The sequence below is a fragment of the Podarcis bocagei genome (assembly GCF_964188305.1).
Source record: "Podarcis bocagei genome assembly, chromosome: 10".
NCBI classification, from domain to species: domain Eukaryota; kingdom Metazoa; phylum Chordata; class Lepidosauria; order Squamata; family Lacertidae; genus Podarcis; species Podarcis bocagei.
The window spans coordinates 32,757,233-32,785,092 of record NC_138135.1 but is presented as its reverse complement, the minus strand read 5'-3'; the positions used below and the strand labels follow the sequence as shown (position 1 = coordinate 32,785,092).

General features: G+C 47.0%; 1 protein-coding gene across 2 annotated transcripts; it reads right to left on the bottom strand.

Annotated features, from left to right (window-relative positions):
• Positions 1-1,536: 1,536 nt before the first annotated feature.
• On the bottom strand, positions 1,537-27,304 carry GTPBP1 (GTP binding protein 1). 2 transcript variants are annotated; one of them, XM_081211079.1, is made up of 13 exons: positions 27,077-27,304; positions 25,451-25,562; positions 23,723-23,903; positions 22,059-22,407; positions 13,459-13,582; positions 10,048-10,162; positions 8,728-8,872; positions 8,404-8,586; positions 7,145-7,280; positions 6,397-6,575; positions 5,002-5,202; positions 3,989-4,030; positions 1,537-3,559 (listed from the first exon to the last, which is right to left on the bottom strand). In XM_081211079.1, the coding sequence occupies exons 1-13, from the start codon at positions 27,299-27,301 to the stop codon at positions 3,467-3,469; spliced, it is 2,085 nt and encodes a 694-aa protein (XP_081067205.1). In that variant the 5' UTR covers positions 27,302-27,304; the 3' UTR covers positions 1,537-3,466. The 2 variants fall into 2 exon arrangements, with proteins under 2 accessions (XP_081067205.1, XP_081067206.1); XM_081211080.1 differs by lacking the exon at positions 3,989-4,030 and having other exon boundaries at positions 27,077-27,303.
• Between the last annotated feature and the right edge of the window lie 556 nt (positions 27,305-27,860).

Genomic DNA, 27,860 nt, shown 5'->3' with positions numbered 1-27,860 from the left:
AAGGAGGGTGGGCAAGGAGAAATCCCCCCTTGTGTGTTGTTTACATTCTAAGCCTGCAGGCAGAAACTGTCCTGTTGATTGTATGTAAGCAGCTTACATACAATCAATTGATTGTATGTAAGCTGCTCTGGGAGCCTTTTTGACTGAAGAATGGATACAAATGCTTTTGTAAAATTCAGCCAATGCCCTTATTTTTAATTGCAGCAATTTTGATGAATCGAACAAAAGCCTGGCTCTCTTATCTGTGCCTAGATGGGAAACAGAACAGGGTTCATGACTGCAGAGACGTTTGCAGGTTCTAGCCCCTTTCCAACATAGTTGTATTTTGCAACTACTGCAGACCACTAACTTGGGAGACTTTGGTAATTTAAACACTATAAAAATGCAATAAATAAGCAAGTGGGACAGCTGAGTTCCAACTGCATTGCCTCCTGGTCCACTGCAAACTACCATTCAATATATTTTGCTACTTAAGTTTAAAGTACAATTTAAGCCACTCTGAAAACCGCTCCACTTATAAGAGCAGGGTACAAGTACTGAAAACAGAAGTGTAAAAAATTAAAACCTACCATTCCAACATATTTACTAAATGTTAAGTTCATTCTCTCCAGTTCCTATCATCTGAAAGATCACCACCAAGGTTTGGCAATACTTAATCATTTTCCATGTGTTTGATAGGCTTAACAGACCAGCAGCATTTCTCCAGCAGATGCACCTTTTCACAAGGAGGGAGGATGCTACAACTAATGACGTTTCCCCATGTGTCACTATTAAGAGAGAAGCCCTTTCCTCCTATTAAAAATTTGGCAATACCTTTCGGCTTCTGCTTAGGTGCTGAAGTTCACTGGTATACTGCCCAGTTGCCAACTTTTATTGCTTTGCCTTTAACAGCTGCACGAACAGCAGGAATTCAGCAGACAGGAGCTAGCATGATTGAAATGCAGTGGTTAGAATGTCAGATAAGGACTAGGAGTGGGGAAGACACTGGTTCAAACCCCCACACGGCCATATAAAGCTTACCAAGTGACCTTTGGTCTCTGCACCTCACCTACTTCATAGTGTCATAGTGTACACTGCTCCCCAACCTTGAGCTGCTTGGAGAAAAAATGAGGGAAATGTAAAATACCTATTGCCAACACCAGAGGGTACAAAGTTCACGTGCACTGGAATATGTGGATGCTGTTCACCTGAATATTACACTGATAAACTACCTCCCTCCTTAAAGTTTTGTACTCTTGTCAATAATAGCAAAAAAAAAAAAAAATGAAAGTAGGGGCTTATTTTGCATACAGTGAGCAAAATGACCCTTCTCTTGTGGTCAGCACTACTAACACTCCTGACTAGGCACAAAAACCAAGGTGTGTTCCTAGCCCAGGAGAGCAGCCAGCCCTGATCTCAAGGAGTAGCTTCAGCTTTGCATGATGCCTGCTTGAAAACATCTAAGCCTCCCCTCTGACACATGCAGATTCAGAGGTACCAACACAGTCACTGCTTCATTCCTTCTACAGTTGTAAGAACTGACAAACAACAAAGCCATTTAATTTTAAAACTTTAAACAAACCTTTCTTTTTATTATTATTATTATTACATCATGCCAGCCTCAGTAGTCTTTAAATGCTGGTCACAAAACAGAACACAGCACCATGTGGCTTTTTTTTTTTATAATGAAAACTTCAGCACTGCACATTCCTCTTTCAGAACTAAGGAATGAAAGGAGAAGAAAAAATAAAAAAGGACACCACACCAAGGTCTCCACTTCCCTTGGAAATAGAAGGCCATGAGGTGGATATCGCTACTGGGCGCCCAAGGCACCAAGTGATACAGGCTGCCGTCTTCCTTTAGCCACAGCACGCTCCATTCTCTCCCCAAGAGTGTTATTAATACTGTCACTGCTTAGGATGCTGCCCACAAAGTTTCAGGCAAGAAAGTAGACCATAAGCCATGCCTACCTACTCATCAGTGTTCACTCTTAGCTTCCGGGAAACTCCAGCCATTCAAAAATGTTAGGATGATGTTGCAGACAGCAATATGAGAGACATGGGGAGAGACTTTAAAAGCTACAAACCAGTGAACTACAAACCTGGTTTTTGTTTTTAAATAAAAACATGATGCCAGTTAAAAGTCAATTCAGAATAAGTGCCTCAAAAAGAAGCAGCAAATGTGTATCAAAGTTATAAAATCCTGAACATGTGTCCAAATTTAAAAGCACAGCTCAGAGCTGGCTCCAGTAAACCTCTTCCTGCTTTTACACAGTGAGTGTGTCTAAACCCACGACAGTTATGATTCTGAGGAGAGGCTGAAATGAGGGGTGCAAGCTGGCTTCTAGACACTAAGAGGCCCATGCCCACTTACAGGCAGCAACACCCATTTCCCTAATGAGGAGAAATGAATTCTTGCATTACACAAATATGCAGGGAGAAGTCGCCCACTGACAGTGTCAGTTCTTGAGGAGGGGAAGGAAACACTGCCTTTAAAGATACACTTGGATACCACGGGGAAGAAATGGGTGAGTCAGAAGAAGCCAACTTGCAATGTCTCTCCCTTTCCCCAATCTGACGTAGCTGGTTAGAAAACCAGATATGGCAGGATTCAGAATATGCACGCACCCATGACTGACTGCAAGAAAAATAGTAGGTTTTGAACACAAGGCCCAAAAAGGATTGTGTGAAATCAATTTGTTGACTTTACACCAAAGCCACCAGTGCTTTTGTGGCCTGCTACACCTCCTCCCACAAGTCTCGCTTTTAAAGTAAGCTTACAAGTGCATAATTATGAGATCTAGGATCTCATATCAATCCAGCTTTTGGGATGCTGCTGGAGTGTGTGTGTGTGTGTGTGTGTGTGTGTGTGTGTGTGTGTGTTCCTTCATGTCGATTACCAATTGCAGGCATTGGTACTTTAAGCTAAAGGAGGCCGCCCAGGGCTCACGCAGTTTGACTGGTGTGAAAGGGAGGGAATTCCTACCTCTTCCGAACCAACTAGCATATTCATACTTGTATGAATGGGATTTCAGGAATTCTTGATTGCAGACCACAGACACAGGGTCAGTTTCAAAAATATATATATGACAGGGTGGGGAAGAGAAGAGGAGGCAGTTACTTTACTCTGTATACCTAGATCCTCCCGATTCTTCATCCGCACGCATACCACACACAAACATCCACCATAATAAAAACTAATAAAAAATCATGACTAAGAGCTCACGATGTACAAAATGTTTGGGCGGGGGGGGGGGGGTAAAAAGGGAGAAGGCGGCAGCTGGTCAGTCCCACGTGTGCTTTTGTCACCTTCGTTAGCTTAAACTGTAAACCCTGCGTCCCCCCGGTGGCTCCTCTCCAGGAGGGGAGGAGGAGGAGGAGAAGTTCCACAGTAGCAGATCAGCTGGGATGGATTTTGGTTAGGCTGCTCTGGGTTTTTGGGTTGAAGAAGGGGAGGGTGCGAATTCCGCAGTGATTAAAAACGATGTTCAGCAGCCACCAGCAGGAGTCACAATAGCCCCTTGAGACTTCACTTTATGGCGCTGCCCTCCACGTCGGCGGCCACCTCCTCCAGTCTTCACCTGCGGGTAGATAAAAAGAGCGCTCAGGTAAGGGCAAGGTGGGGAAGGCAGGATCTGAACCTCTCAGCCCTAAACTGAACAAGAGGAGTGGGAATGGACAGTGTCAACCAACCGTATCCAGAAGTAAAAGGCAAGGGTAGGGAACCCGCGGTCCCCCAGATGCTTGACTCATGGCAAAGTATGCTGGAAGTTATAGTCCAACATCTGGAGTGCCACTGGTCTCCCATCCCTGGGGGAAGGAAAGAAGTGAAGTTGTCTTTGTCCTTTCTGGTCCTATGAGCACCTTTGCAATAGGCCAGGCTTCTACCAAAGCAAGCAGGAATTCCAAAAGGAAAATTGTAAGACTTTGGAGGGGAGGGGGATGTCTTGCAAGGGTGGCCTTTTCTCCCCAAGGCAATCAAGTCAAAGCAACAGAGGATGCAGAAGTACCTTGCTGCCCTCTCGGTTGTGGGGCTCTTCATCCAGGGCAGGCTGAAGGAAAGCAGCAAGGAAAGAGAAGCATAGGTGAGCAGAAGGCAGCAGACATCCAAGATGTTGGACAAAGATCAGCAGAGGGGAGAGCAGTCCCTTAAAAACTGCCACCAAGTGAGCACAGCAAGAGAGGAAACAAAGCACCAGTGATATAGACAGAGGCTATGACAGACTTTGCCCCCCCCCAGACAAACTTTGGAGAAGAGAGTACAGCAAGGGCACCAAGAAGCCACATTTACACCCAAGATGCAAAGCAAGAAAGCAGCTCAGATTCTTTCAGTCTGATTTTTAGAGGGCACCCTGTAACATATGTATAAAAGAGCATTTCTTTGCTACAATTATCATCGTAGCTGATGCTTGCAATTGCAGCATTTAAACCTCACCCCTCCAGTTTCAGGAGTCTCAGAATAATGCCAACACACACTTAAAATACACCAAAGTGAAAAACAAAAGAGCAAAGGAACTGAGACTAAGATTTCACTTCAGCAGAAAGAACTTCATTTCAAAGGTTCATCAGCCAGATGCCCCATGAAACAGCTCTGTCATTGGTCAAGGAGGTCCTTCGACAGCATGTGCACAACTGCGCAAGAGGTCCTTCTTTGAGCTCTACATATCCTTACCGCACACAGCAAAGACATGCACAAGGAAAGCCCAACCGATAAGCTTCAGAACAGCAGCAGGGCTCCAATGGGGAAAGTTAACAATACAGTTATGGGCAAGCAGGGGCAATTGCCCAGGGCCTCACACCAGGCCAGGCCTGCTGTTTCTGCCCACTTGGCAAGGTTCTCACCATCCTCCCTTCCTAAAACCACTTCACAGCCAGCCACTCACTAGTATTCAGGCACAGGACTAGGAGATAGCAGGTGAAATCTGGCTCACCTTAAAAGGTAGGCATGTTTACTACAAAAAGCTTAAGAAGCCATGAAAGATAACTTTGGAATAGGAGGGAGGGCACAGGCTGTTCTGCATACCTGAGGCTGTTGGGCGCTCGAAGGTGCTGAGGGGGCTGCTCCCAGCGAAACCGCATCATCTGCCACTGTGGGACTCGCCGTCGCCATGCCAGCCTGGGCTCCCCCTTCCTCTCGCTTGGTCAGGGGCCCCTTTTTCGTGGACTGCATCTTGATCTGCTGAGGCTTGGAGTTCATTGGAGAGTTATTTGTGGTCTGGAGTAACTGCCAGTCGAAAGGATGGTAGAGGCAAAAAACAGAATTGTGCTTGTGTTGTTGCTTTCATTTTAAGCACAGAGTTGGTTTAAGCAAAGTTCACCTTTGACATTAAACAGGACTTCAATATGTGGAAAGAAAATGCTCTTCCCCAGGGAGGCTCACCTGGCACCTTCATTGCACATATTTAAGCGCTAAGGGAAACCATTCCTCTTATTCCGCTAATTAAACATTCTATGGCCTTTTGAACTGGTTTGTATGTATTGTTTTGTTTGTTACAATGTTGTGTATCTTTGTGTTTTTATATTGTGAATGGTGCACGCAAACAGCAACACACCAAATCTCATTCACACCCGCACAGCTCTCTTTATCTCCCACTTCCTCTGCAGTGGGAAGGCTAGTGACAACAATTTCCTCTCTGTTCTTTAAGCACTTTTCTGTTTCATGTCTCTTATTATCTGCAGTAGGGCAGGTAGGTAAAGCAGAGGTGTGATAACAACATCTAAGCCTCGCTGGGCCATGCGCCAAGTCAGGATGAAAATAGTCTCCTTTCATTATTATTTTTAACCCAGGACATGCATGAAACTGCTTTCTGTCAACAACCAGGTCCCACAAAGTTCCCAAGATCTTTAAAAAAAAGTAATTTATAGAGATGGGAAGAAACAACTTGAATGCCAAGCAACTTGCCCTTCACCCAGAAAAGAAGCAAGGCCTTCACAGCACAGACTAGGTGGCCGGGCTGGCAGAAAAGTTTGGCAAGTATTAAAAAAACTTGGCCATTTGAGAAACATATGGTTTAAAGGGGGGAGCACAGATGAACAATAATCCCCATTCAGTAAGGGAATACAGGAATTAGTGGAAGAGAAAGAAAGCTTGTTCTGTCTAGCAGGGTTATATGCAAGTCTGGGTTTAAGGTTGGGGTTTTTGTTGTTGTTTTTAAATCAACTAGCAATGCTCACTCCTATCCTAAAGACAGGGAAAAATGAAAAGGAAAAGGAGAACGGAGCCACTAGTGCATATGACATGGTTTCAAGGAAGGTATGAAAATTCTGATAAACCAAGCAACTTCCCCATCATCATCTATCAAGAAGCTAGGGTTTTCAGTAACTAACTAGAGGGAAGGGAGGTGTCTGTAGTACTGTACTTATGGCATGCACAAACTTTGAGAACCTATGTCCTATTGTACCCCAAAAGCTCTATTACCTTGGTGATGGTACCCACAGCTTTGGTACGCCCTTCACGGAAAACCAGCCGCTGGTCTATGTGCAGGTACTCCGGGGTCTTGATGAAGCGGAAGTGCACGGTCGCCTTGTCTCCTGTGCGTAGACAGTCTTTGTCCATACTGAGGATAGTGGCTGTCTGGCGGATGCTGCCACAATGCACTGTGAACAGTAAGATTCTCACTGGCACTCAAACTGCAACAAGCGGACAAATCTCAGTAGCACAGGATACCCTGAACTGCCACCAGCTATGCTGCTGCATGCAGATGCCGCTAAATTCACAATACAAACACCTTACGAATCCATGTTTGTCATCAGGTACTGTATATTCAATTTCCAGCAGAGAGGCAACGTCAGAAGATAATCTACGTACCTACCTCTAATCTGCTCAGCAAGCCAGCCCTACCACCATGCCTCATAACTTCTATAGGGAAGGCTACAGAGGCCAAGTGCAATTCTTCTATAGCTATCCACTGAACCCATAGCTCAAGTGGGATTTTGATGAAGGTGCAAGTCAAGCGCCCCTGGTGACAGATCCCATAAGAGCCTTCTATCACTTCCCAAATTTGATCCACAAGGAATTGCTTTCTCTTTCAGCCATCCTCTTGTGGTTGCTGCTCCTCGTAAATTTGTCGGTATCAGAACTTAAATGACGCAACCACAAATTAATTCAATACCCAGGGCCAAAGCAGGAGGAGTGTGTAAGGGATACAAAAAAACCCTACACATACCCATCGCCTGATAACGTGGACTTATGGTGGTAGGATGATGCAGAACCAGAATCTCAGCTTCAAATTCCCAAGACGCTTGAGGATTTAATCGGGGAGACACCATCACCATGCCTTTCCGGATAGAGGAGCGCTTGATCTGGAAGTGCAACAATTTTAAAGCATAATTTAGTAATTAATTCACTTAGACTGATTTTTTAAAAAGAAGAAATCTATATATTTTCCTAGCATTTTACAGATGAAAGCCTAGATAAGACTATTTTGGGATGGAATGGGATGCCCATCCAGCTGAACATACTGCTGAGCATGAGTTTTACAAAGGTGTTGGGAGAAACATGAGAATGAAATAATTTCAAAAGAAAAAAACTTCAAGGGATGGTTTTGGTCAGCACAAAATTGCTATCCTTAAGGGATGTTATCAGATTTTCCTACACGCTGTCCTTCCTTCATCCCCTATGAGGACAAACTTCAGTCACAGACACACTTATGTTGCCTAAATGATGCAGAAATTACAAATGTCCATCCTTCATGGATGTAGAGAAGTTGGGATGCAATAGTGAAAGTATTCCTTTGGCTTTCTCTCTGCCAAACAAATGACTCACTTAAAAGCACAATGTCCACTGCTGCCTTTAGACAAGTTTAGTCCTAGCATGCCTTTGCAAATAAAACCTGCTCTCAGCTCCATATATTAAGCCTGAGAAGTTGCAATGCTAAAAACAATGACTAGGGAGAAAACCACATCTGAATGCAGAAGGACTTGGTACCATTGCCCAAGGATGAAGACAGATGTGATTAACAGCTGGATTTCATATGTCCCAAACATGAAGTACCAGCCACCATATGTTTCTCCTCAGCAGTTCTGGGTGCAACAGGAAATCAACCAAGCACCTAACAGAACCCCATCTGATTGTCCGCTATCTCCTCCCACATTCTACCTTAAAACTGTGACGAAATGACACCATTAAGGCAGCTCAAAAACCAGCCCTAATATTCTCTTTCCCCACAACCCTATTTTATTTCCCATCTAGTCTGATAAAGATTTCTACAGAACTTAAAAGCTTGCATGTTATTTTATAGCATTAGGGATTGCCCTCATGTAGATTTTGGGACTTTTTCTTATGGCCCAATGCAACTAGCTTTACTTTTTGTGCAGTCTCAAAGTAAACATTCTCATAACTGCACTGGCAGTTTCCCAAAAAACCCTCATTTTCTCCCAGCAGAAAAGCAATGGAATACCCTTGGCCAATGAAGTCCACACTCACCTTCTTCAGAGCAAAGGAGGCAGTCTGTCCTCCTCGAACCTCTTTGACGGGCATGCGCTTGCGGTGGATGGACTTCACAGCAATGGGCAAGAAGTTACCCAGAGGGTCTGGGCCGAGCAGCAAGGTGTCATTTAACTTGATCAGGCCTCTTAGTGTTGTCCCAGACACCACTGTCCCTACACCCTGCATCAGGGAGAAGTGCAAAAGGCAAATGAATTAGTCACAATGGTAGAGCAACAGCAGAATCAAGCCAACATCCCCATTCCTTCCTCCTCGTGGAAAAAAATTAGACTGAAGTGAGACTCTCAGCACCACTCTCCTTACTGGAACAGAGTAAGTGTCATCTATCTGGAATTCTGCAGGTTCCTCTTCCCTGTAACTGGTCCTTGGAGACAGGAGATTGAGAAACATCTTAAGCAATTCCAGGTTCTCACCGGTGACATTGGAAATCTGGAATATTGGGCACATCCTAATTGGAAGAGAAGAGAATAAGAACATATGAGTTATTCACAGTTCTAAGTTAGGTTGATCTTAATACTTGCAAGACATCACAGGTGCTGGTTGGCATGCTCAGTATCGGAAGGAAAATTCCCTACAGGAAAGTACTAGCTGTAGTACTCTTAACACTAGCGACATTCAGTTAAATAACTTTATATCTACTTCTGTTTTTTCTGCGATGGCAGCAGAAGTGCCCACTCAACTGGAGAGTCATCTTGCATGGTCAGCTTCCTTTTAGATCACACGCTCTAGTTAGATCAGATGTAATATTTACATTTTTAGCTCCTACAATTTTACTCTCTTTCCCTCTCTCATCAGCAGCTGGGACCAAGCCATTAAGAGAATGGTCCAGCAGACATGCCAACCATCATCAGTTGTCCAGGATATTTCAAGAAAAGGACAGACCTAACACAATGCTAGCTGCCAACCTCATGCAACTGTTCACTTCCTTCATTTCTCCCAGCTTTCCAGTATGGCTTATCTTCTGATCCATACACATGGCATCCACATTTTGCGGCAGCGGCAGGGAGGGTGTCTCATGCAATAGATCAGCAGCAGACTCCTGGCCAGACTTCTTGCAAGGCCATTTGCTTCAGCCTCTACACACAAGCAGGGCCATTCATTTTCTGCTCCTAGCCCTCACCCCCCATCCTCCTAAGTCCTCTGCTTGCTTTCATCCTTGCACCAACTGTGGATGACAGAAATGGATTCAAAGCAACAGAGACAACTCCACATGGTTTCATTAGAATTTGACCTTGGCATTTCCCCACTCACTGGCAAGAAAAACAAACTAATATATGTGGCAAAAAGAAAGATGATTCCTGAAGTCCATTTTAACTCCAGTCCTGGCCATTTCTACCATCCATCTTCACCTCTTCGCATGCATTTCTTGCCCAGAAACCTGGATAATCTGTTTTGAACCTGCCCAACAGAGCTAAAGGCGCAGATCCCACCAATTCAGGATCCTTGCTATTTAAGCTTGTAAACATATTCCACATCTCTGTTACAAATTCCTTATACTGCAACTAGAAAAGACCTGTTTGTGCTCCCAACCAATTATCATCCCAGAAGAGTCTTGGGGTCAAAGTTCAAAGCCCATGTTCTAAGGAGACAAAGAGTGGTCCACTTTGTTTTCATTTCTGTCACCTTTCTGAGCTGAAGTTGGAGGCAGTAACGATGACATCATCTTTGCTCTGGACCAGGACAGGGATCTTTCTGCATCCTGGGGACTTCAGAAGTCGTTGCAACAGCTTCAGGGTTTCTTGATGAATAAAATGGAGAGGACTAGATCAATATGCCCTTTCTTGCATTCAACTTTAGTGCCTTAGTTTATTTACCTAATTTTAAGACCTTCTAAGAAACGGACCTTATTACAGTGGTACCTCTGGTTACGAACGGGATCCGTTCCGGAGGCCTGGCTATATCCCGAAAATTTCGTAACCGGAGGACCGCTTCTGCGCATGCATGCAGCGGTGCAAAGCGCTTCTGCGCAAAGAGTGCTTCTGCGCACACGCAAGTGCCAAACCCACTTCCGGGTTTGCCGTGTTCGCTGCCTGAAAATTACGTTACCTGAAGTTAACGTAACCCGAGGGTCCAATGTATGTCCTCATATGTAAAACCACAGAATTCAGAGAGGGTGTACTTTCTTTGCCCCAAGTTTGTATGTATGTGTGAGCAAGCTGGGATATCGTTACAGATTTTAAATTTAAAAGGAAAGCTATTTAAGTATCAATAACATATAAGAGAACATGCAGGAGTCTTTGACACAAAAGGGTTAGTGAAATTGGGCTTTAGAGGTTGTAATATGGGGCTTCTTGTGCCCTTAACAGATCTTTTCTCTGTCCATGTCTGGATGTTGACCACATTGACAAACCTTCCCCAGTCTGACACCTCCAGATTTCTGGATTACCACCCCCCCATTATGGACCATTGGCCATATCAACCAAGGATGATGGGAGCCATAGTAAATGCATCTGGTGGGCACCAGGATATTGATCTGAAAAGCAAGCCAGCTATTACAGCTAGTATGTATTGAATTTCCACCGCTATTCTAATTGTAGAAGTTGTCAAGCTACCGTATTTTTCGCCCCATAAGACGCACCGGCCCATAAGACGCACCTAGATTTTAGGGGGGGAAATAAAGGGAAAAAAATTTATTTCCCCCCCAGGTGCGCTGCGCTAATCCAGAAGCTTGGGGCAAGCTGAGGTCAGCGCGCCCCAAGCTTCTGCGTGCCGGCAAGCAGTCCGCTGCCGCCCCAAGCCTCCCGCACCCGGCAGGAGGTCCCGCTGGGTGCGCAAGGCTTGGGGCGGCAGCGGACTGCTTGCGCGCACCTAGAAGCTTGGGGCGGGCTGAGCTCAGCTGGCCCCAAGCTTCTCGGTGCGCGCAAGCAGTCCGCTGCCGCCCCAAGCCTCCCGCACCCGGCAGGAGGTCCCGCTGGGTGCGCGAGGCTTGGGGCGGCAGCGGACTGCTTGCGCGCACCTAGAAGCTTGGGGCGGGCTGAGCTCAGCTGGCCCCAAGCTTCTCGGTGCGCGCAAGCAGTCCGCTGCCGCCCCAAGCCTCCCGCACCCGGCAGGAGGTCCCGCTGGGTGCGGGAGGCTTGGGGCGGCAGCGGACTGCTTGCGCGCACCGAGAAGCTTGGGGCCAGCTGAGCTCAGCCCGCCCCAAGCTTCTAGGTGCGCGCAAGCAGTCCGCTGCCGCCCCAAGCCTCGCGCACCCAGCGGGACCTCCTGCCGGGTGCGGGAGGCTTGGGGCGGCAGCGGACTGCTTGCGCGCACCGAGAAGCTTGGGGCCAGCTGAGCTCAGCCCGCCCCAAGCTTCTAGGTGCGCGCAAGCAGTCCGCTGCCGCCCCAAGCCTCGCGCACCCAGCGGGACCTCCTGCCGGGTGCGCGAGGCTTGCAGACACTCGCCCGAAGCAGGGGGAGCCCTCCAGAGGGCTCCCCGTGCTTCGGGCGACAGGCTGCCGCCCCAAGCCTCGCGCACCCGGTCGGACCTCCTGCCGGGCGCGCGAGGCTTGCAGGCATTCGCCCCATAAGACGCACCCCGATTTCCCCTTCATTTTTGGAGGGGGAAAAGTGCGTCTTATGGGGCGAAAAATACGGTAAGCCTCAGAGCGAGAAATAAGTTCAGTATTGCTACTAAGAAGCTGTCAAAACATTACATACAATCCAGAAATTTGCATAGGCTTTTCTGTACTACACATCCTGTTTCACTTTCAGGAAGCCTGCAGGGAAACCATGGAATCTTATGACTGGAAGGCTATCGTTTTCACAAGAAAGACTAGGATGTGTTTTTTGCTTGAGAATTGGTGGTTTCATTTTGTTTGTTTACAAAGCTAGCAGTGCTACCAGAGCTTTGAAAAGATGTCCAATTCTAGCCAAACCCTTGTCTCAAAATTTGCCCCTGGTGGTGGATTCCATGTCTAATTGCATGTTGTGCTAGATGCTCCTCTAAGACAAGAGCTTGTCTTTGCCAGAATAAACCGATTTCCCCACAAATGCTTACTGTTATGATGAGGAGTGAAAAACAAGATGTGCACATGAAAGATGGGTGCTAAGATGTATGCAACATCACGTACACATTTTAAAAGCGCTCACTTTGAAGCATCCCGAATGCTAAGTCCACCTGACCAATTCTCAAATTTCCATTTTCTACCACAGTGCTAGCTGCACATTGCAGAGGTTCCTCGGTCATCTTATGCAGCAAGTAACAGAAAAGCCAATAACTGCAGTACCAGAAAAACAGGGGTCTCTTGAACAGGAGCCCGCACATTTTGAATGAGCTTGGTAGCAAACCATTTGCTCTCTCGCTTTCCACTGTGTAGTCCCAAAGTGCATTCCTTTTCTATCTGATGCCCAGCATCTGCCACTAGTGATCATCTTTGTGGACCTCTTTTTTTGGAAGTGCATAATTACATACAAGGGAAAAGGCAATAATATTTCCTAAGCACTCGTTTTGGTTGCACAGTTTATGGCTATTGGTGACAATAGCTAAACGGTTTCTCAGTGTTCAGGGATATCGTGTAACTGAACATCAGTTGCAGGAGGAGAAACAGCAGGAAAGAGTTGCTGCTTTTGTTTCAGGAAGCACCGTGTTGGGCCCTGTGGGGAACAGGCTACACTAGTTGGTTCTTTCATGACCCTAAGAACCAGGAAGTGAACAGATGCAAAAAGTCTAACTCTCAGCTGCCTTCTCTTTCCCATAATCTTATTTACAGCAGTTGGGGAAGAACACAAGTCAAAACATTGCTTTTGAGCAGCTTCACTGTTGCAAAACAATTGTTTTAGAACTGCTGACATGACAGTTTTAAGAGACCAGCTACAGAGAGAAAAAATTGTACGTCAAATAAGTCTCAACGAGTAAGAAGCAATGAAAGCCAGGAATTGGAGATGGCTAGAAAGAAGAGTTTGCTTAAACGGCTCCTTAGTAGAGTCTGAAGACACACTACCAAAACAGATGGCAAACACTTCACAGGAGAAGCTGTTTGCGCCATCTTCAGTTTATTTTATTTATATACCACCCTTCACCCCACAATCACAGGGCAGTTTACAGGCAAATACCTTGGAGAATGTTGGCAGGACACATGTCAATCTTGGTCACCACCACAAAGACTGGGACGTTGAGCGCCAATGCAAGGCCCAGGTGCTCCTTGGTCATCCCAACAATTCCTGCATTGCTGCCAACCTGTATCAAGGAAAAGCACAATGAAGTGGGGAGTGGGGGAGGAAGGCAGAATTTTAAGTCTCTGTCTAGATATATGGCTGCGACTTTGCTGGGCAGCGTAATGCAGATACGCCACAAGAGAAAGGCAAGAGGTCAATTTTTAATAAATTATGAGAGCAATGGTTCTATCTAATACTGTTGTCCCACTAGCGCAACAGACTTCTATTTGGGCAACAGAGCTTCTCTTTCCTCTCCTCCCAATTCAGCCCCCTTGGATAGCTTCAAAACCTGCTCCAGACGGTTGCAGGAGTTCTGCTCACACAGCATTGGACAGAAACCCAGTGCTCTTACAATAAAGTAAGAGCTAATTCAGACATTAGCACTTGCCACTCTTGGAATAACGTTTCTGGTATGTTCCATGGTGTGCAAAGTAAACCAGAAAGGCTTATTTCCTGCTGCTTCACCAGGATAATGTCAAGAACAGATGGAAGAGGAATCCTGGGTCCTATTCCCAGAATCCTCTCAGGAAAAGCCACGGTGGAATAGGCTATCAACTAAACTTTTCCCAGTTCATGCCAATCACAAAATCACTTTTAAAAAACCATTGCATTTGCAGGTGACATTGTGTCAGAGCTAGCCTTCTTGTGGGTGCATGCCCACTACCTGCTTCTCCTAGCATTGCCAAGAATGGCTAGTATAGTCTGCTCCAAAATAAGTGTCATAACTAGAACTCTACTTCTCTGTTTTCATGTAGGGAAGCCAGTGACACTGTTCCGATGATGTTCCCAGCCTCCCTGGCTTATGAAGTCAGGGACTAGCATTGGGGCCAAGCACTCCTCCCTAACTCTTCTTCCTCACATCACATGCCAGCTTCACCACAAAGCTCCTGGCTTGTATCAAGCCAGAATTCTCAATTACAGCCAACCCCCGATTTGGGGGGGGGGGGTTATGTTCCGGGTCATTGCAAGCTTGCATGAAATCACATGCAATGGAAACGCCCTGCCCCCCCCCCATTTTGATGACATCTTTCCTGGTCACTCCCAGGGCTGGTGCTGTGTGCATGTGCACGGTCGCACACATATAGGTCGTGCCTAAAATGGGTGTTCCCCGTACCCCAAACTGGGGAACTCTGGTTTAATGCCAATTAACAAAACTGGGAAATAATCTAGCATCACAATCTAGAGATAGGAAACCTGTGACCTTCCAGACGCTCTTGAACTCCAACTCTCATCATCACCACTAGTGATGTTAAATTCTCGAGAACAATCTTTTGGAGAATATTCTCGAGAATATTCTTGATTAATGAAAATATTGTACCATTGAATGGCATTGCAAAAACCAGTTACTGGCACTGAATAAAAATATAGAAAAGTCAGCTGTTTAAATCAAGGCCACCTCACATGCTGTTACACATAATTGTATAGGCCTAGGTACTTTTAAGTGTAGAAAGCATTAAAGCTACTTTCTGTAAAAAAAAATTTAAAAAATCACACTTATGGCCAAGGGTATAGAATTGCTAAGAATAAGGTCACACCAAAATAGAAAAAAGGCTGTTACAAATAGTTGAAATACATACAAATCCAAATATTCATAAAATTAAATGAATAGCATTTTTAAAACTAAAAAAAAAAAAAAGGTTTTCTGTAGCTCACATTTCAGAACTGCCAATGGTGAATGACACAATGCCCAGTAATGTAACTGGATCAAAAAAATCATTATTCATTATTTACACTGGCAATATCACAGCTTGACTTATTATTTACTAATTTTTTTAATGTGGGTTGTAAAACTGGTTCTTACATTAGAATTTACAGTTCATGGAAAATATTCTCCAGAGAATTTTCTAGCAGAGAATATTGTCAAAAATATTCTCATTCTTGAGAATATTCTCCGGAGAATATTCTCACCTCACCTCACCTCACTAATCACCACCCACCAACCTTGCTGGCTGGGGCGAATGGACTTGGGAATCTAACAACATCTGGAGGGCCACAGGTTTTCCTTTTCTTGACATATACCATGGTTGATGAACCTGGGAACAATGTCCCAACTGAGCCACTATCTCAGAGTGTATCAGCTACCCCTTAATGTCATTCTGCAAGCATGTCATCAAGTGGCAGGCTGTGGCTCTTATTGATAAGAAAGGTTGATATGGGATACTGACCCACGAACAGAAAACTAAGCTAAAGAATTTCTATACCACTTCATCTCCTCACAAGGAAGCACCTGTCTGCAGTTTAGACTACCGTACTTGCCAATAAATCTGAGAATTCTTTGTTTATGTGACTGAAGCACACATACTCCAAAACCAACACAGGAATGTGCCACAGTGGGAGGAATAGTTTGCCTCTCATGGTTGCGGAAATAAATCCACTGATACAGATAGAACCTGAGACAAGTTGTGTTAAGCCACTATGGCAGAATTAGGTGTCCTTACAGTGCAGAAAATTTTTTTGTTGTTGCTGCTGCTGCTGGGAGAGTGGGGGAGACCAGCAAGGACAAATGTCAAATTAAGTTCTGGAAATAGGTACCAAACCTTGAATGCTTTGCACACATGACAATATCTTTGACACCCTGACACATGGGCAGGGGGCACTTCAGAAAGAACTTTTCTGAACTTCATGGTGTTTTTGCTTAGAGCATTTACTTATGTAGAAGCTTGCACCCGTATCTGATGCATGAGCATGAATGGAGAACTCAGTTCAATCCTTAACATAGGCCATCAATCACCCTCAGATAGGCAAAAGAGGAACATGGTGAACCGCAAGAAACAGTCCTCCAAGCAGTTTGTTCCTGTCAGGGAACTGCCATCGGAGCATCAGGTGGTGGAGGGGCTCAGGGAGGAAGAAAGAGACTCAACAGCTGAAGCAGGAACCAGCAGGGGGAGGAGTGGATCTCTGAGGGAATGCGAGCAGGAGGGAGGGCTCAGAGACGCTTCCAGCGAGAACAGTGGGGAGGTATCTGAGTCTCCCATAGGGAGACCCACACCTCGCCGGAAACTGTCACGCCGTGAGTCCAGGAGACGCGTTTCCGTTAAGGAGCTTCTTTGCTGGAAGCGCTTCCGCAGACAGCCACTGTCAGACTCTACGAGTGACTAGAGCAGACATGTTTGAGGAGCTCTGTCACACACAGAGGTTTGTGGAGCCGCACAAACTCTGAGGGAGCACGATTTTACGCACAAGCAGCTAATCATCCCATTACAGCAGTCTGACAGTCTCTGTACGCTGCCTGTGCAGGAGAAAGCATCATGAGCGACCCAGCCGGAACCGGAGGAGCAGGGGTTGGAGCTGGTCCAAGCTTGGAAGAAAGATACCGAGCGTTGGAAGTCCAACTTGCGCTGCAGACGGCGAGGCTTGAGGAGAGAAGGGCTCAGGATGCAGACAAGAAGGGGAGAGCCACTCAATTCCCCAGAAAGGTACCAGGATTGGTGCAGAAGTTTGGGGGGGACCCCAAGGATTACCATGCCTTTAGGACAGAGATGCAATATGCCATTAATGTGCAGTTTGATGAGTTCCCTGATGAGGAATCGCGAGTTGCTTTCGTAATTGGGCATCTTGAGAAAGGGGCGCGGGACTGGGTTCGACCCCTAATGGCAACGCACAATGACGTCCTAAAGGACACGATGAAGTTCTTTCGTGCAATGGATATCATGTTTTCCAGCGATATTGAGGAAGGGGTGGTGCGCAGACAGCTAATGGCTTGCAAGCAGGGAAGCCGATCTGTCCGTGAGTACTGGACTGAGTTTACCATGCTGGTTCACAGATTGGGTTGGGATTTATCGGCGGCACCCATTCAGATGCTATTTGAAGAAGGTCTTTCTTCGGCTGTGAAAGACGAGCTGTCCCGGAGCCCCAGGGCGGTGTCTATGGATCAGCTGACCAAATCTGCGCTGACCATAGGAGCGCGTCAGGAGGCAAGAGCCTTGGAGAGGCAGGAAGGGAGAGGGGAACGTTGGAAGGAGTTCCGCATTCCAGACATTCCTGAGCCAGCTTTCCCGCCGGCAGAGCCGATGGAAATCGGAACAGCGCGCGCGCGCGCATTTTCAAAACCCAGTGAGGGCCTAAGAAGGAGGGAAAGGGCGCCCGGAAATGCTATCTCTGCCAACAGCCAGGCCACTTTGCCAGAGTCTGCCCCCAGAGGAAGGAATGGCAAGGGATGGTGGGAGCTGTTGAGGGAGGAGAGCAGGGAGAAACAGAGCAGGTAAAAGCCAACGCCTGGTTGCCACAGTCGGGGCACTGCAGCCAGGCCAAAGAGCAGTGAAAGTGCCCGTGCCAGAAGCTCCTCAACCTGCTCTAGTGATTGAAGTGTCGCTAGAGCTGCAAAATGGACACCCCCTAAAAATAAAGGCGCTGTTGGACTCAGGCAGCTCCTGCAATTTTATGAGCAAGGAGTTTGCTGCTGAACACCAGATACAGACGATCCCTTTAAGCAACCCCCTGCAGGTGACCACGATCGATGGCAGGGAGTTGTTGGGAGGAGGAGTCAGCTTGCAGACCGTCCCAATGATAATGAGGGTGGCAAGGCACACAGAACTGATAGCGTTTAATGTGGCCACCTTGGGAGGCGCTCCCATTATTTTGGGAATGAGCTGGCTAGCGCTACATGATCCGCTGGTGGGCTGGCATCAAAGAGTGGTTTCCTTTGGTTCAGCACATTGCTTAGAACACTGCAAAGGGGAAAAGGGTTCAGCAGGGGCCCAAGCCACCCTAGCAGGGACTGAAGTAATGGAGAAGGTGAAGGTACCACCACAGTATGCAGATCTCAGCGACGTGTTCAGCGAGAAGGAAGCTGACCAACTACCCCCGCATAGGCCCTTTGATTGCCAGATCAATTTACTCCCTGGAGCACAGCTTCCTGTGGGCAAGTTGTATGCCATGTCAGACAGAGAAATGCAGGAGTTGCGAGAGTTCATTGACAAGAACCTGAAGAGAGGCTTCATCAGAGAGTCCAAAGCAGCGGGGGGTAGCCCAGTGTTTTTTGTGGATAAAAAGCACACGGACAAGCCGAGACTTGTATGTGATTTCAGGCGGTTAAATGCAGTGACAGAACCAGTGGCTTTCCCTATGCCCAGGATTGATGATATTTTGACCAGGGTGAGGAAGGGAAAGATTTTTACAAAGCTGGATCTAAGGGGGGCGTACAACCTGATACGTATAAGGAAAGGGGATGAATGGAAAACCACCATGTTTACCCCTTTGGGGGCATTTGAATATCTCGTTATGCCTTTTGGATTACAAGCAGGCTCAGCGTGCTTTCAATCTTTTATGAACCACGTACTGGGTCCTTTGCTCTACAAGAATTGCGTTGCCTTCCTAGATGATGTGTTGGTGTATTCGGAGAATGAGGAGCAACATGTGAGAGACGTCAGAGAAGTGTTGAGCAGGCTGCAAGCCAACAGGCTGTGGGTGAAACTGGAGAAGTGTCAGTTTCATACCAAGGAGGTGGAATTCCTGGGGTACCGCCTGTCAGACAAGGGATTGGCCATGGATCCCGGCAAGGTGCAGGCAGTGCTGGAATGGAAAACACCCAAAACCAAGAAGGATGTGCAGAGGTTCCTAGGGTTTGGAAACTTTTATCGTAAGTTCATCCGAAACTTCGCCCACCTGACGGCGCCCATTACGGACTGTCTCAGCAGTAAAAAGAAGTTTGTATGGACGGCGGAGGCGGAGCGAGCGTTTGAGGAACTGAAAAGGGCCTTCGCCTCTGAAGAACAACTTCTGCATGTGGACTTACAAAAGAAGCTGAGGGTCGAAACAGACGCATCTGACAGAGCCATAGGGGCGGTGCTTCTTCTGCAGCCGGGGAAGGAGGAGTCAGAGTGGCGACCGTGTGCCTTCTTTTCGCGAAAGCTGAACAAATCCGAGAGGAACTACACGGTGTACGACCGGGAACTTCTTGCTATTCATGAGGCTTTCCGGAAATGGAGGCACCTGCTAATTGGTGCACAACATAAGGTGCAAGTGTGCACGGACCATAAGAATCTAGAGTATTGGAGAACTGCGCGAGTGCTCAACCAACGGCAGTTGAGATGGGCCCAGGAGTTCTCCAAATTTAACTTTGAGATTTGTTACGTGCCAGGCCCAGAGAACGTTAGGGCGGACGCTCTCTCACGCAAACCTGAATATTTGGAGGGGGAGGGAGCACCCGAAGAGACCCATGTCATTCCAGAGGACCGCTGGGTGTGTGGGGCGACATTGGTGGGGCAAAGGGAATTGGTAGAGGGAACGGTGCATGATGAATACGCCCAGGACAAACTCAGGGGTCTCAGGAGGGAGGGAGACAAACCCGGGGGTTTTGAGGAGAGAAACGGGGCATTGTACTACAAGGGAGCGTTATATATACCCGAAGGGGAATTGAGGGAGAAGGTACTCAAGCAACTGCACGATAGCCCCACAGCAGGGCATTTTGGGCAACACAAAACCATGTGGCTGGTTACCAGGGAATTTTGGTGGCCCAAGGTCAGGGAAGATGTGCGGGAGTATGTGAGAGGGTGTGAACAATGCCAACGAGCCAAGGGGGAGAGGCGGGCACCGGCAGGTTTATTAGAACCACTACCCACACCTGAAAGACCGTGGGAAGCAGTGGCAATAGATTTCATGACTGATCTGCCAAGGTCTAGAGGGAAAACAGCCATCACGGTTGTGGTAGACCAGTTAACTAAAATGGCCCACTTTATAGCCTGCTCACATGCGGTCACAGCAGAAGAAACAGCTAAATTGTTTGTAGAAAATGTGTTTAGGTTGCATGGCGCCCCCTTGAGGGTGGTTTCAGACCGAGGGAAACAATTTACTTCCAGGTTCTGGAGGAAGCTCATGAGCTTACTGCATGTAGAGGTTAATTTCTCAACGGCCCGTCATCCAGAAACCAACGGGCAGGCGGAAAGAGCTAATGGTGTTCTCCAGCAATATTTGAGGTGTTATGTGAATGACAGAGAGAATGATTGGGTGGAGAAGCTGGCGTTGGCAGAATTTGCCTACAACAATGCAGAGAACGTGTCCACGGGGATGAGCCCCTTTTTGGCTAATCACGGGTGCCATCCCAGAGCCTTCCCAGGGGGGGAAGGGGAGAACTGGAGCGTTCCAGCTGCAGAACAGTTCGTTGAAGAAATGGAAGCGATCCATCGCCAGCTCCAACTCAACTTAAACAGGGCTAAGGAGGAATATAAGAGGCAGGCAGACAAAAACAGAAGGGAAGGTGAAAGCATTAGGGTGGGGGACCAGGTGTGGCTGTCAACCCAAGGGTTGCCATTCAAAGGGGGTTGTAAGAAGTTAAGACCCAAAAGGCTGGGCCCATTTGAAGTCATGCAGCAGGTCAACCCAGTGGCTTTCAGACTCCGGTTACCGAACCACATGAAGCTGCACCCAGTTTTCCACAGGTCGTTGCTGTCACCGTATAAAGGGGACAGAGAAGGGAGGGTCACTAGGGGGCCAGCAATGGAGGAGGAGGAACACAGCTACCATGTAGCGGAGATCCTCGATTCCAGGTGGAAGGGAGATCAAGTAGAGTATTTGGTAATGTGGGAAGGGGAACCGGAGTCGGAAAACACCTGGGTTAGGGCAGAGGATGTCAATGACGAAGTTTTAATAGAAACTTTTCATCAGAGGTTCCCACGTAAACCTCAGCCTGTAGCGAGGTTCCGGAGGAAATACTTTGCCACCACCGACGAAGAAGAGGAGTTGGAGGGGTTCACAGATTCCGAAGAGGAGGAGGATTCAGCGAGCCAGGACGGCGATCGATGGAGGGAATTGTTCGAGACGTCTGAAGATGAAGAAGATTCTTTTCGGGGTTTTAACCCTTCACCTCCCAGAGGAGAGGAAATGGGAGGGGGTGAGGGGGGCCCTGGAGGGGAGGTGGATGTCAGGGAACTGCCATCGGAGCATCAGGTGGTGGAGGGGCTCAGGGAGGAAGAAAGAGACTCAACAGCTGAAGCAGGAACCAGCAGGGGGAGGAGTGGATCTCTGAGGGAATGCGAGCAGGAGGGAGGGCTCAGAGACGCTTCCAGCGAGAACAGTGGGGAGGTATCTGAGTCTCCCATAGGGAGACCCACACCTCGCCGGAAACTGTCACGCCGTGAGTCCAGGAGACGCGTTTCCGTTAAGGAGCTTCTTTGCTGGAAGCGCTTCCGCAGACAGCCACTGTCAGACTCTACGAGTGACTAGAGCAGACATGTTTGAGGAGCTCTGTCACACACAGAGGTTTGTGGAGCCGCACAAACTCTGAGGGAGCACGATTTTACGCACAAGCAGCTAATCATCCCATTACAGTTCCCAACCTTGAAGCCTCCAACATTCTATGGTAGGAAATCACCACTTACTGAGAGTGACATGGCCCACGGCGCCAACTAATTTTTGAGCTCCTGTTCACAATAACAGTGAGAATTCTAGCCTATATTGTTTTCATTAATTCCTTAACTCTCCAACAAAAAAGATGGGAAAGTGCTGTGGATGTTAAGAGCCCCTTGCTGCTACTGACATCCCACCACCATGGCACAGCTTACCATTAGCATGCAGAAGTCAGGTAGGTGCCCAGTCATGCCAAAGACTGTAGTCTTCAGGTACTTCTCGTGCCCAGCCAGGTCAATGAAGGTTATGACCTTTGTTGACTTCTCACAAATCTTAGTCCACTCCAGACTTCCACCGTGGCTATCGGGCTTGTTCACTACATTGCCCTCACTGTCAAAGCCCAATATGTCATTGCCCACGCTGCTAGTACGGCCCGATTCGATCTCGTGCTTGTGGCGGAAAAGCTTTTGCCGGGCAAAGCCGCGTCCATTGTCCAGCTCACCATGGGTGAGGACACCCAGCAGCGTGCTCTTCCCTGCGTCCACATTGCCAACCACAGCTACCCTGTAGGAAGGCAAAAGGAAGCCATCAGAATGTCATCGGTCATGTGCAATCTCTGAAATAAACCCTTTATTATTATTTTTTGCAAATTAATTTTTTGTTGATTTTCAGTACACATACATACACTCATAAATTACACATATAAAGGTTACATATTTAACTTAGGCTCTATCATGCCTCTCACTTCCCTCCATTTCTTTGGTAAGTATCAAATAAAGTTCTAATATCATGTACTCTATATATCTTATTATCAACTACACACTGTAAGAGTTATTCCAACCCTACCAGTGTCTTCAAAGATTTACAATTGTTTCTTATATACATCAAATATTTACTCCAATTTTATTGAAACTTCTGCTCGTCCTGATCTCTTAATTTTTCTGATAGTCTGGCCAGTTCTGCGTAGTCCATCATTTTAACCTGCCAGTCCATTATATTCGGTATTACTGTATGTCTGTTTTCCAATTCTGAGCTAACATGTTTCTGGCTGCTGTCGTGGCATATAAAAAGAGTTTTTTATCTTTTTTTTCAATTTCCTTTCCAATCAATCCCAGTAGAAAAGCTTCAGGTCTTTTTTGGGAAAGTATATTTAAAGATTTTTTTAAGTTCGTTATAGATTAGTTCCCAAAAGCCCTTCACTTTACTACAGGTCCACCACATATGGTAGAGGTCACCCTCTACCTCTCCACACTTCCAACATTTCTTATTTTTTGTTCTATACATCCTTGCTAGCTTTACCGGCGTTAGATGCCATCTGTAGATCATTTCCCACAAATTCTCTTTTAAAGCAGTACAAGCCGTAAATTTCATGTTTACATTCCATAGTTCTTGCCACGCATCAAAATCGATATTATGGCCGAAATCAATAAACCCTTTAAAAATGAGTAAAAGACAGGACCTATGGGGTTTCATAGAATAGCATTTTAGAGCTGGAAGGGACCCTGAGGGTCATCTAGTCCAACCCCCTGCAATGCAGGAATAGGAAGCTGTCCTGTACAGGGATCAAACTTGCCACCTTGACATTATAAGCACCATGCTCTAACCAACTAAAGTATCCAGGCTTACACATAGCACAAAGAGGGCAAAAACCTACAACAGCAATCCTTTCATTCAGATACTGCTTGATCAGCCAAGTATGTGCGCAAGATCCTAACCACTGGCTTGTATACAAAGCACAGAGGAAAGGAAAGTTAATTAGTAAGGAGAGGCAGAGTCACTCCCATAGCCAAACCAGAGTTTCCAGCTTCTCACCACTACGTGTACAGGTTACAGGAGTGAGCTTCATGCTGACAAACACTCCTTCTACCTATCTCCTTACCTGACCTCCAGGAAATCGTTGTCACCCACCCGCTTCCGCACCAGGTAGTCACGCACTTTGCCTCCTGCCTCTTGGTGCTCCCGCAAGAGGATCACATCTGCATCTATTTGCTCAGCCATGCTCTTCACGGTGGCGTAGGATGCTTCCATATCTGCATCACTGAGCCCGTACTCAGTCCCATCTAATGTAGGCATGGGGAAGAAATGAGGAACAGCTGCTTCAAATGTTTTGCCAAACCAGGAGTTACTTTGTCATTAATGTAACCTCACCAGGGTCTTGCCACAGATGGGCCAGGTAAGGAAATGAAGAATCCATTTTAATTTCAAATGCTTATGCAATGCAATGCATTTAACTGTTCATTTAGCCCTATTTCTCCAGGCTAAACAGCGTCCATCTCAAAAGTTTGGAAGGAAAGGTGGGATGTACGAGAGTCAATTGTGCTACCCTCTTCAAAACCTTGGCTCCATTAGTTGAAGACACAGCAAGAAGGTCATTACCTAATCCCACATCCTACTCTAGAGGTAGCCAAGATGCCCTCCAGATGTTTTGGACCACTGTTGCCATCAGGCTCGGCCACCATAGCCAATGGTCAGGGATGATGGGAGCTGTAGTTCACAAGGTGTGGTTGACTCCTCCTACCCTAACCCATTAAATGCTGATAACAGTTGAGAAACTTATGTGGTGCAAATCTAACATTTGCTACACTTCCCCCCCTCCCCCCACCCGTTTCTTTGAAGACTGAGCAGACTGACATCACCTGAGCCAAGAACACCAATGCCAAAACCACCAGTCACTTCAAAGGCAGCAAACACCCTTTAATCTTTTACATTGGGTGGTGGGAGCAGACAAAAGTAAATATGTAGCACTACCAAAAAAACCAAAACCCCAATTAGAGGAAAAACATTAACTGCCCTAAACATTTTCAACTTGCTTTACGGAAAAAACCCATGACTGCATGCAATGCTAAGCTAAACCAGGGATTAGCAACAACAACCAAACACGCAGCTACCCAGAGTGAAAACCGTGGCGTCTTTGTTCCTCCACTGGTTCTGCTGCTGTTTCACTACTCAGAGCCAAACCATTGGCCTTAGTGTTACATGCAAACCCAAGCTTGAGGTTTTCCTCGCTCTCAACAAATGGTGAACTTATTGTAACCAAGATTTGCTCTTGGTTTACCATTCACAGTTTGTTTGGGGAAAACAAACAATTCACTAGCTGCTAGAATTATGCTCAGATCATTCATGGTTGAATTTAGCCATAACTGTACTGAGACCACCCTGGGATTGTGAGAATAGTACACATCAGCAGCGCACAGTAACAAAGGGATCTCTGTGCCAGCCTCTCTGGGAAAGTGGTGCTCTTGAGCATATGGTTTGGAACAGATCATTCAAATTATGGCTTAATAGCAGACAAGCTAAAACACATCCTTTCTTTACCCCACATGTCATTTGAATGGGATATACTTATTCAAAACGCAGGTCAGAATTGTTTACTGAAAGCAAATAGTTACTACTAGGCATATGTGGCCAACATGCAACACAGAATTAGCTGCATGCAGGAATAATCCAATGAATTTATTTGTGTTATGGAAGAAAGGCTTTTAACACTTGAGATCTAATATACTAACTGTCCCATCCCACAAACACGATACTTCAAGCAATAGCTGTTTCTGCTGAAACCACTATAGCATCTTTAGCTTGGCTTGTGGTATCATGAAACCATGCTCACCTGATCCTTGTCCAATGACATAGATGGTCTCCCCACATCCTTCATCCATCCTCTCCCACATCTGCCGCAGCAAGCTATCATACTGCTCTGATGTTGGGCTCACCATTACTAGCTGAAAATAAACCAGGTATCTGTGTTAAACATGCTGATATGGGGGAGAGGGCCAAAATCACTGGCACTAACTAGTAGATGATTTTCTCTCAAATTGTTTATGAACTGTTTTTCAAAGAGTTCATAATTATGAGACTCAGCTTATACTCAAAAGATATGCAATGTAGTCCTTTTTTTGGGGGGGGGGTTATGACAGAGGAAATAAAAAAGGGTTGATATGACACCAAGGAGCCACAAAGTATAAAGGGAAATTCAGAAAGCTTAGCAAAAGCAGTGTGAAGAAGACTGAAGTGTATATGTGTATGTATGTATGTATATGTGTGTGTGTCTGTGTATAATATATATATATGTGTGTGTGTGTGTGTGTTCATTTTAAAAACACTGTCGATCAAACAAATCCTTAGTAACGTAAAAAATATTATGCTGCTTTGTGGTGGCTTAAAACAAAAAATAAACTCAAGGTACTCCTAGTTTATTCTGAGTTAGATCACATGAAAAGCCACTCCACTTTCCCCTATGACTTCCATTTACCCACAACTGCAAAGGTCACACAAAAAATGTAAAGCACAACAGCCCCAGATGTCTGAACTTACAAAATGGCCCATCATCACTTTTCATGGATACTCTGCTCTGAGATTTTGTCCCTTTTGAGCACATCACATGATGCCCATCCAGCAGGTTAACTAACAGCCATGCAGGTATCGCTGCCCATTGTTTTGTTTAAACATCGCCCCTTATTGCACTTTAGGGTAGTACTACAAAACATAAAGGCTATCCCTTTACAGTACTTCACCCACAGCACCTGTTTAACAATTTCAACTTTAACCTTTTTTTTTTAAAGCAATGCCCTAAAAAGATAAGCGAGGAGCTTGAACTTTGCACTTAGAAGGGCTGTATTAACACAGCACGAGGGTGTTGTTGTTGTTGTTGTTAAGGAAACTACAAACGGGGAAACAACAACTTCAGCTGAAACCCTACCTACGCTTAAACCGGGAGTAAGCTTCGCGGAAATGAATGGAACTTATTTCTGAGCAGGCATTATTTACAGGGCTGGGCTGCAATCCTAAACGTGCCTAAACGTGGGGCAAGCCCCACTGAAAACGGAGGGGCTTACTTGCGAGTAAGCCTGTTTACGCCCCCCCCCCTTCTCGTCCCCGTCTGAATCCATTCTCGCGTGCCACGTACACCAGCCCGTACCCTTGAAGCTGCCGCCGTCGCCCCTTGGCGACACTCTCGCCCTCCTTGTACCTCAGGACTCGCAGGGGGTAGCCGGCCTCTCGCCGCCTCAGGAGGGAGCGTCGGCAAGGGGCCCGGGGTACCCGCTCCGCGCTCCTTAAAGGGGGCTGGACGAAGTGCCCGGAAGGACAAGGGGAGGCACCGCCGCCAGACCGAACGGAGAGAGAGGGAAGTGCCGGAGCTGCCTCCGGGCGCGTGAAGGGGACCGGAGGAGCCAGGTACCGGGGTCTGGGCTGGCGGGGCCCTGGGTCTCCGCTGCCCCCCGGCCGCCGGGCCTACCTTGCTGGTGAGGTCGAGCTCGGGCTCCCCATTGAGCACCTCGCCGTCCTCGCTGCAGTCCGAGTCCGCGACGCCGCGGTGGAACCTGGAAGAGGCCGCCACTGCCCCGCCGTGAGAGGCGGGCTCCGGGGCGAACATCGAGGCCGGCACCGGCGAGCCCCCCATCGGGGAGCGACTGCGCTCCGTCGCCATCTTGGCAGCCCCGGCCTCCTTCTCCGGCCTCATTAGCATAGGCCCCGCCCACCCCTTGCGTCGACCGAGCCGGAGAAGCCCGCCGAGCTCCGCCCCCCGGATGGGCCTGCTTAATAATTTAGTACCCTGTTGACCAATCGGGGAGCAGCACTGTTAATACAGTAATTGCTGTATTGCTATGACAACCCGCAGCTAGAGCTTATTAATATGGATGAGCCATATGCCTCCTTCGAAGACCCTTTTTGCGGTTCCTCTGGTTCAGAAAATAAAAGCAGCGGCAGCAGCGCTACCGGGATTTTTATTTATCTCTATTCTGGAAACTCCGGGTGGGAGCGGGGCGGTGTTATATTTCTACCTACTCGCGGCCAATGGGAAGGAAGAATGCATGATAAACAAAGTTCCTCGCCAATCGTGGCAAATATTTAAGTAATAGGCGGGAGTGGAGCCTCCGCCAATCAGAGAGCAACATTACGGCCAAGGTGAGTAGGTGAGAAAAGAAGGCGGGAATTTGATCGTGGCGACCAATAAGAAGGAGTGTACATATGCCAAAGCCAATCAAATACCCCAAACCCATTTTGTGATTGAATGGGGG

Bases quoted from the DNA above. Each gene is read 5' to 3' on its own strand.
- GTPBP1 (XM_081211079.1), bottom strand. From the start codon at position 27,301: ATGAGGCCGGAGAAGGAGGCCGGGGCTGCCAAGATGGCGACGGAGCGC. The intron at 8,587-8,727 runs GTAAGGAGAGTG...TCCCTGATGCAG, and splicing joins ATGACACTTACTCTGTTCCA to GGTGTAGGGACAGTGGTGTC. The intron at 6,576-7,144 runs GTATGTGTAGGG...TACTGTTCACAG, and splicing joins TCCACGTTATCAGGCGATGG to TGCATTGTGGCAGCATCCGC.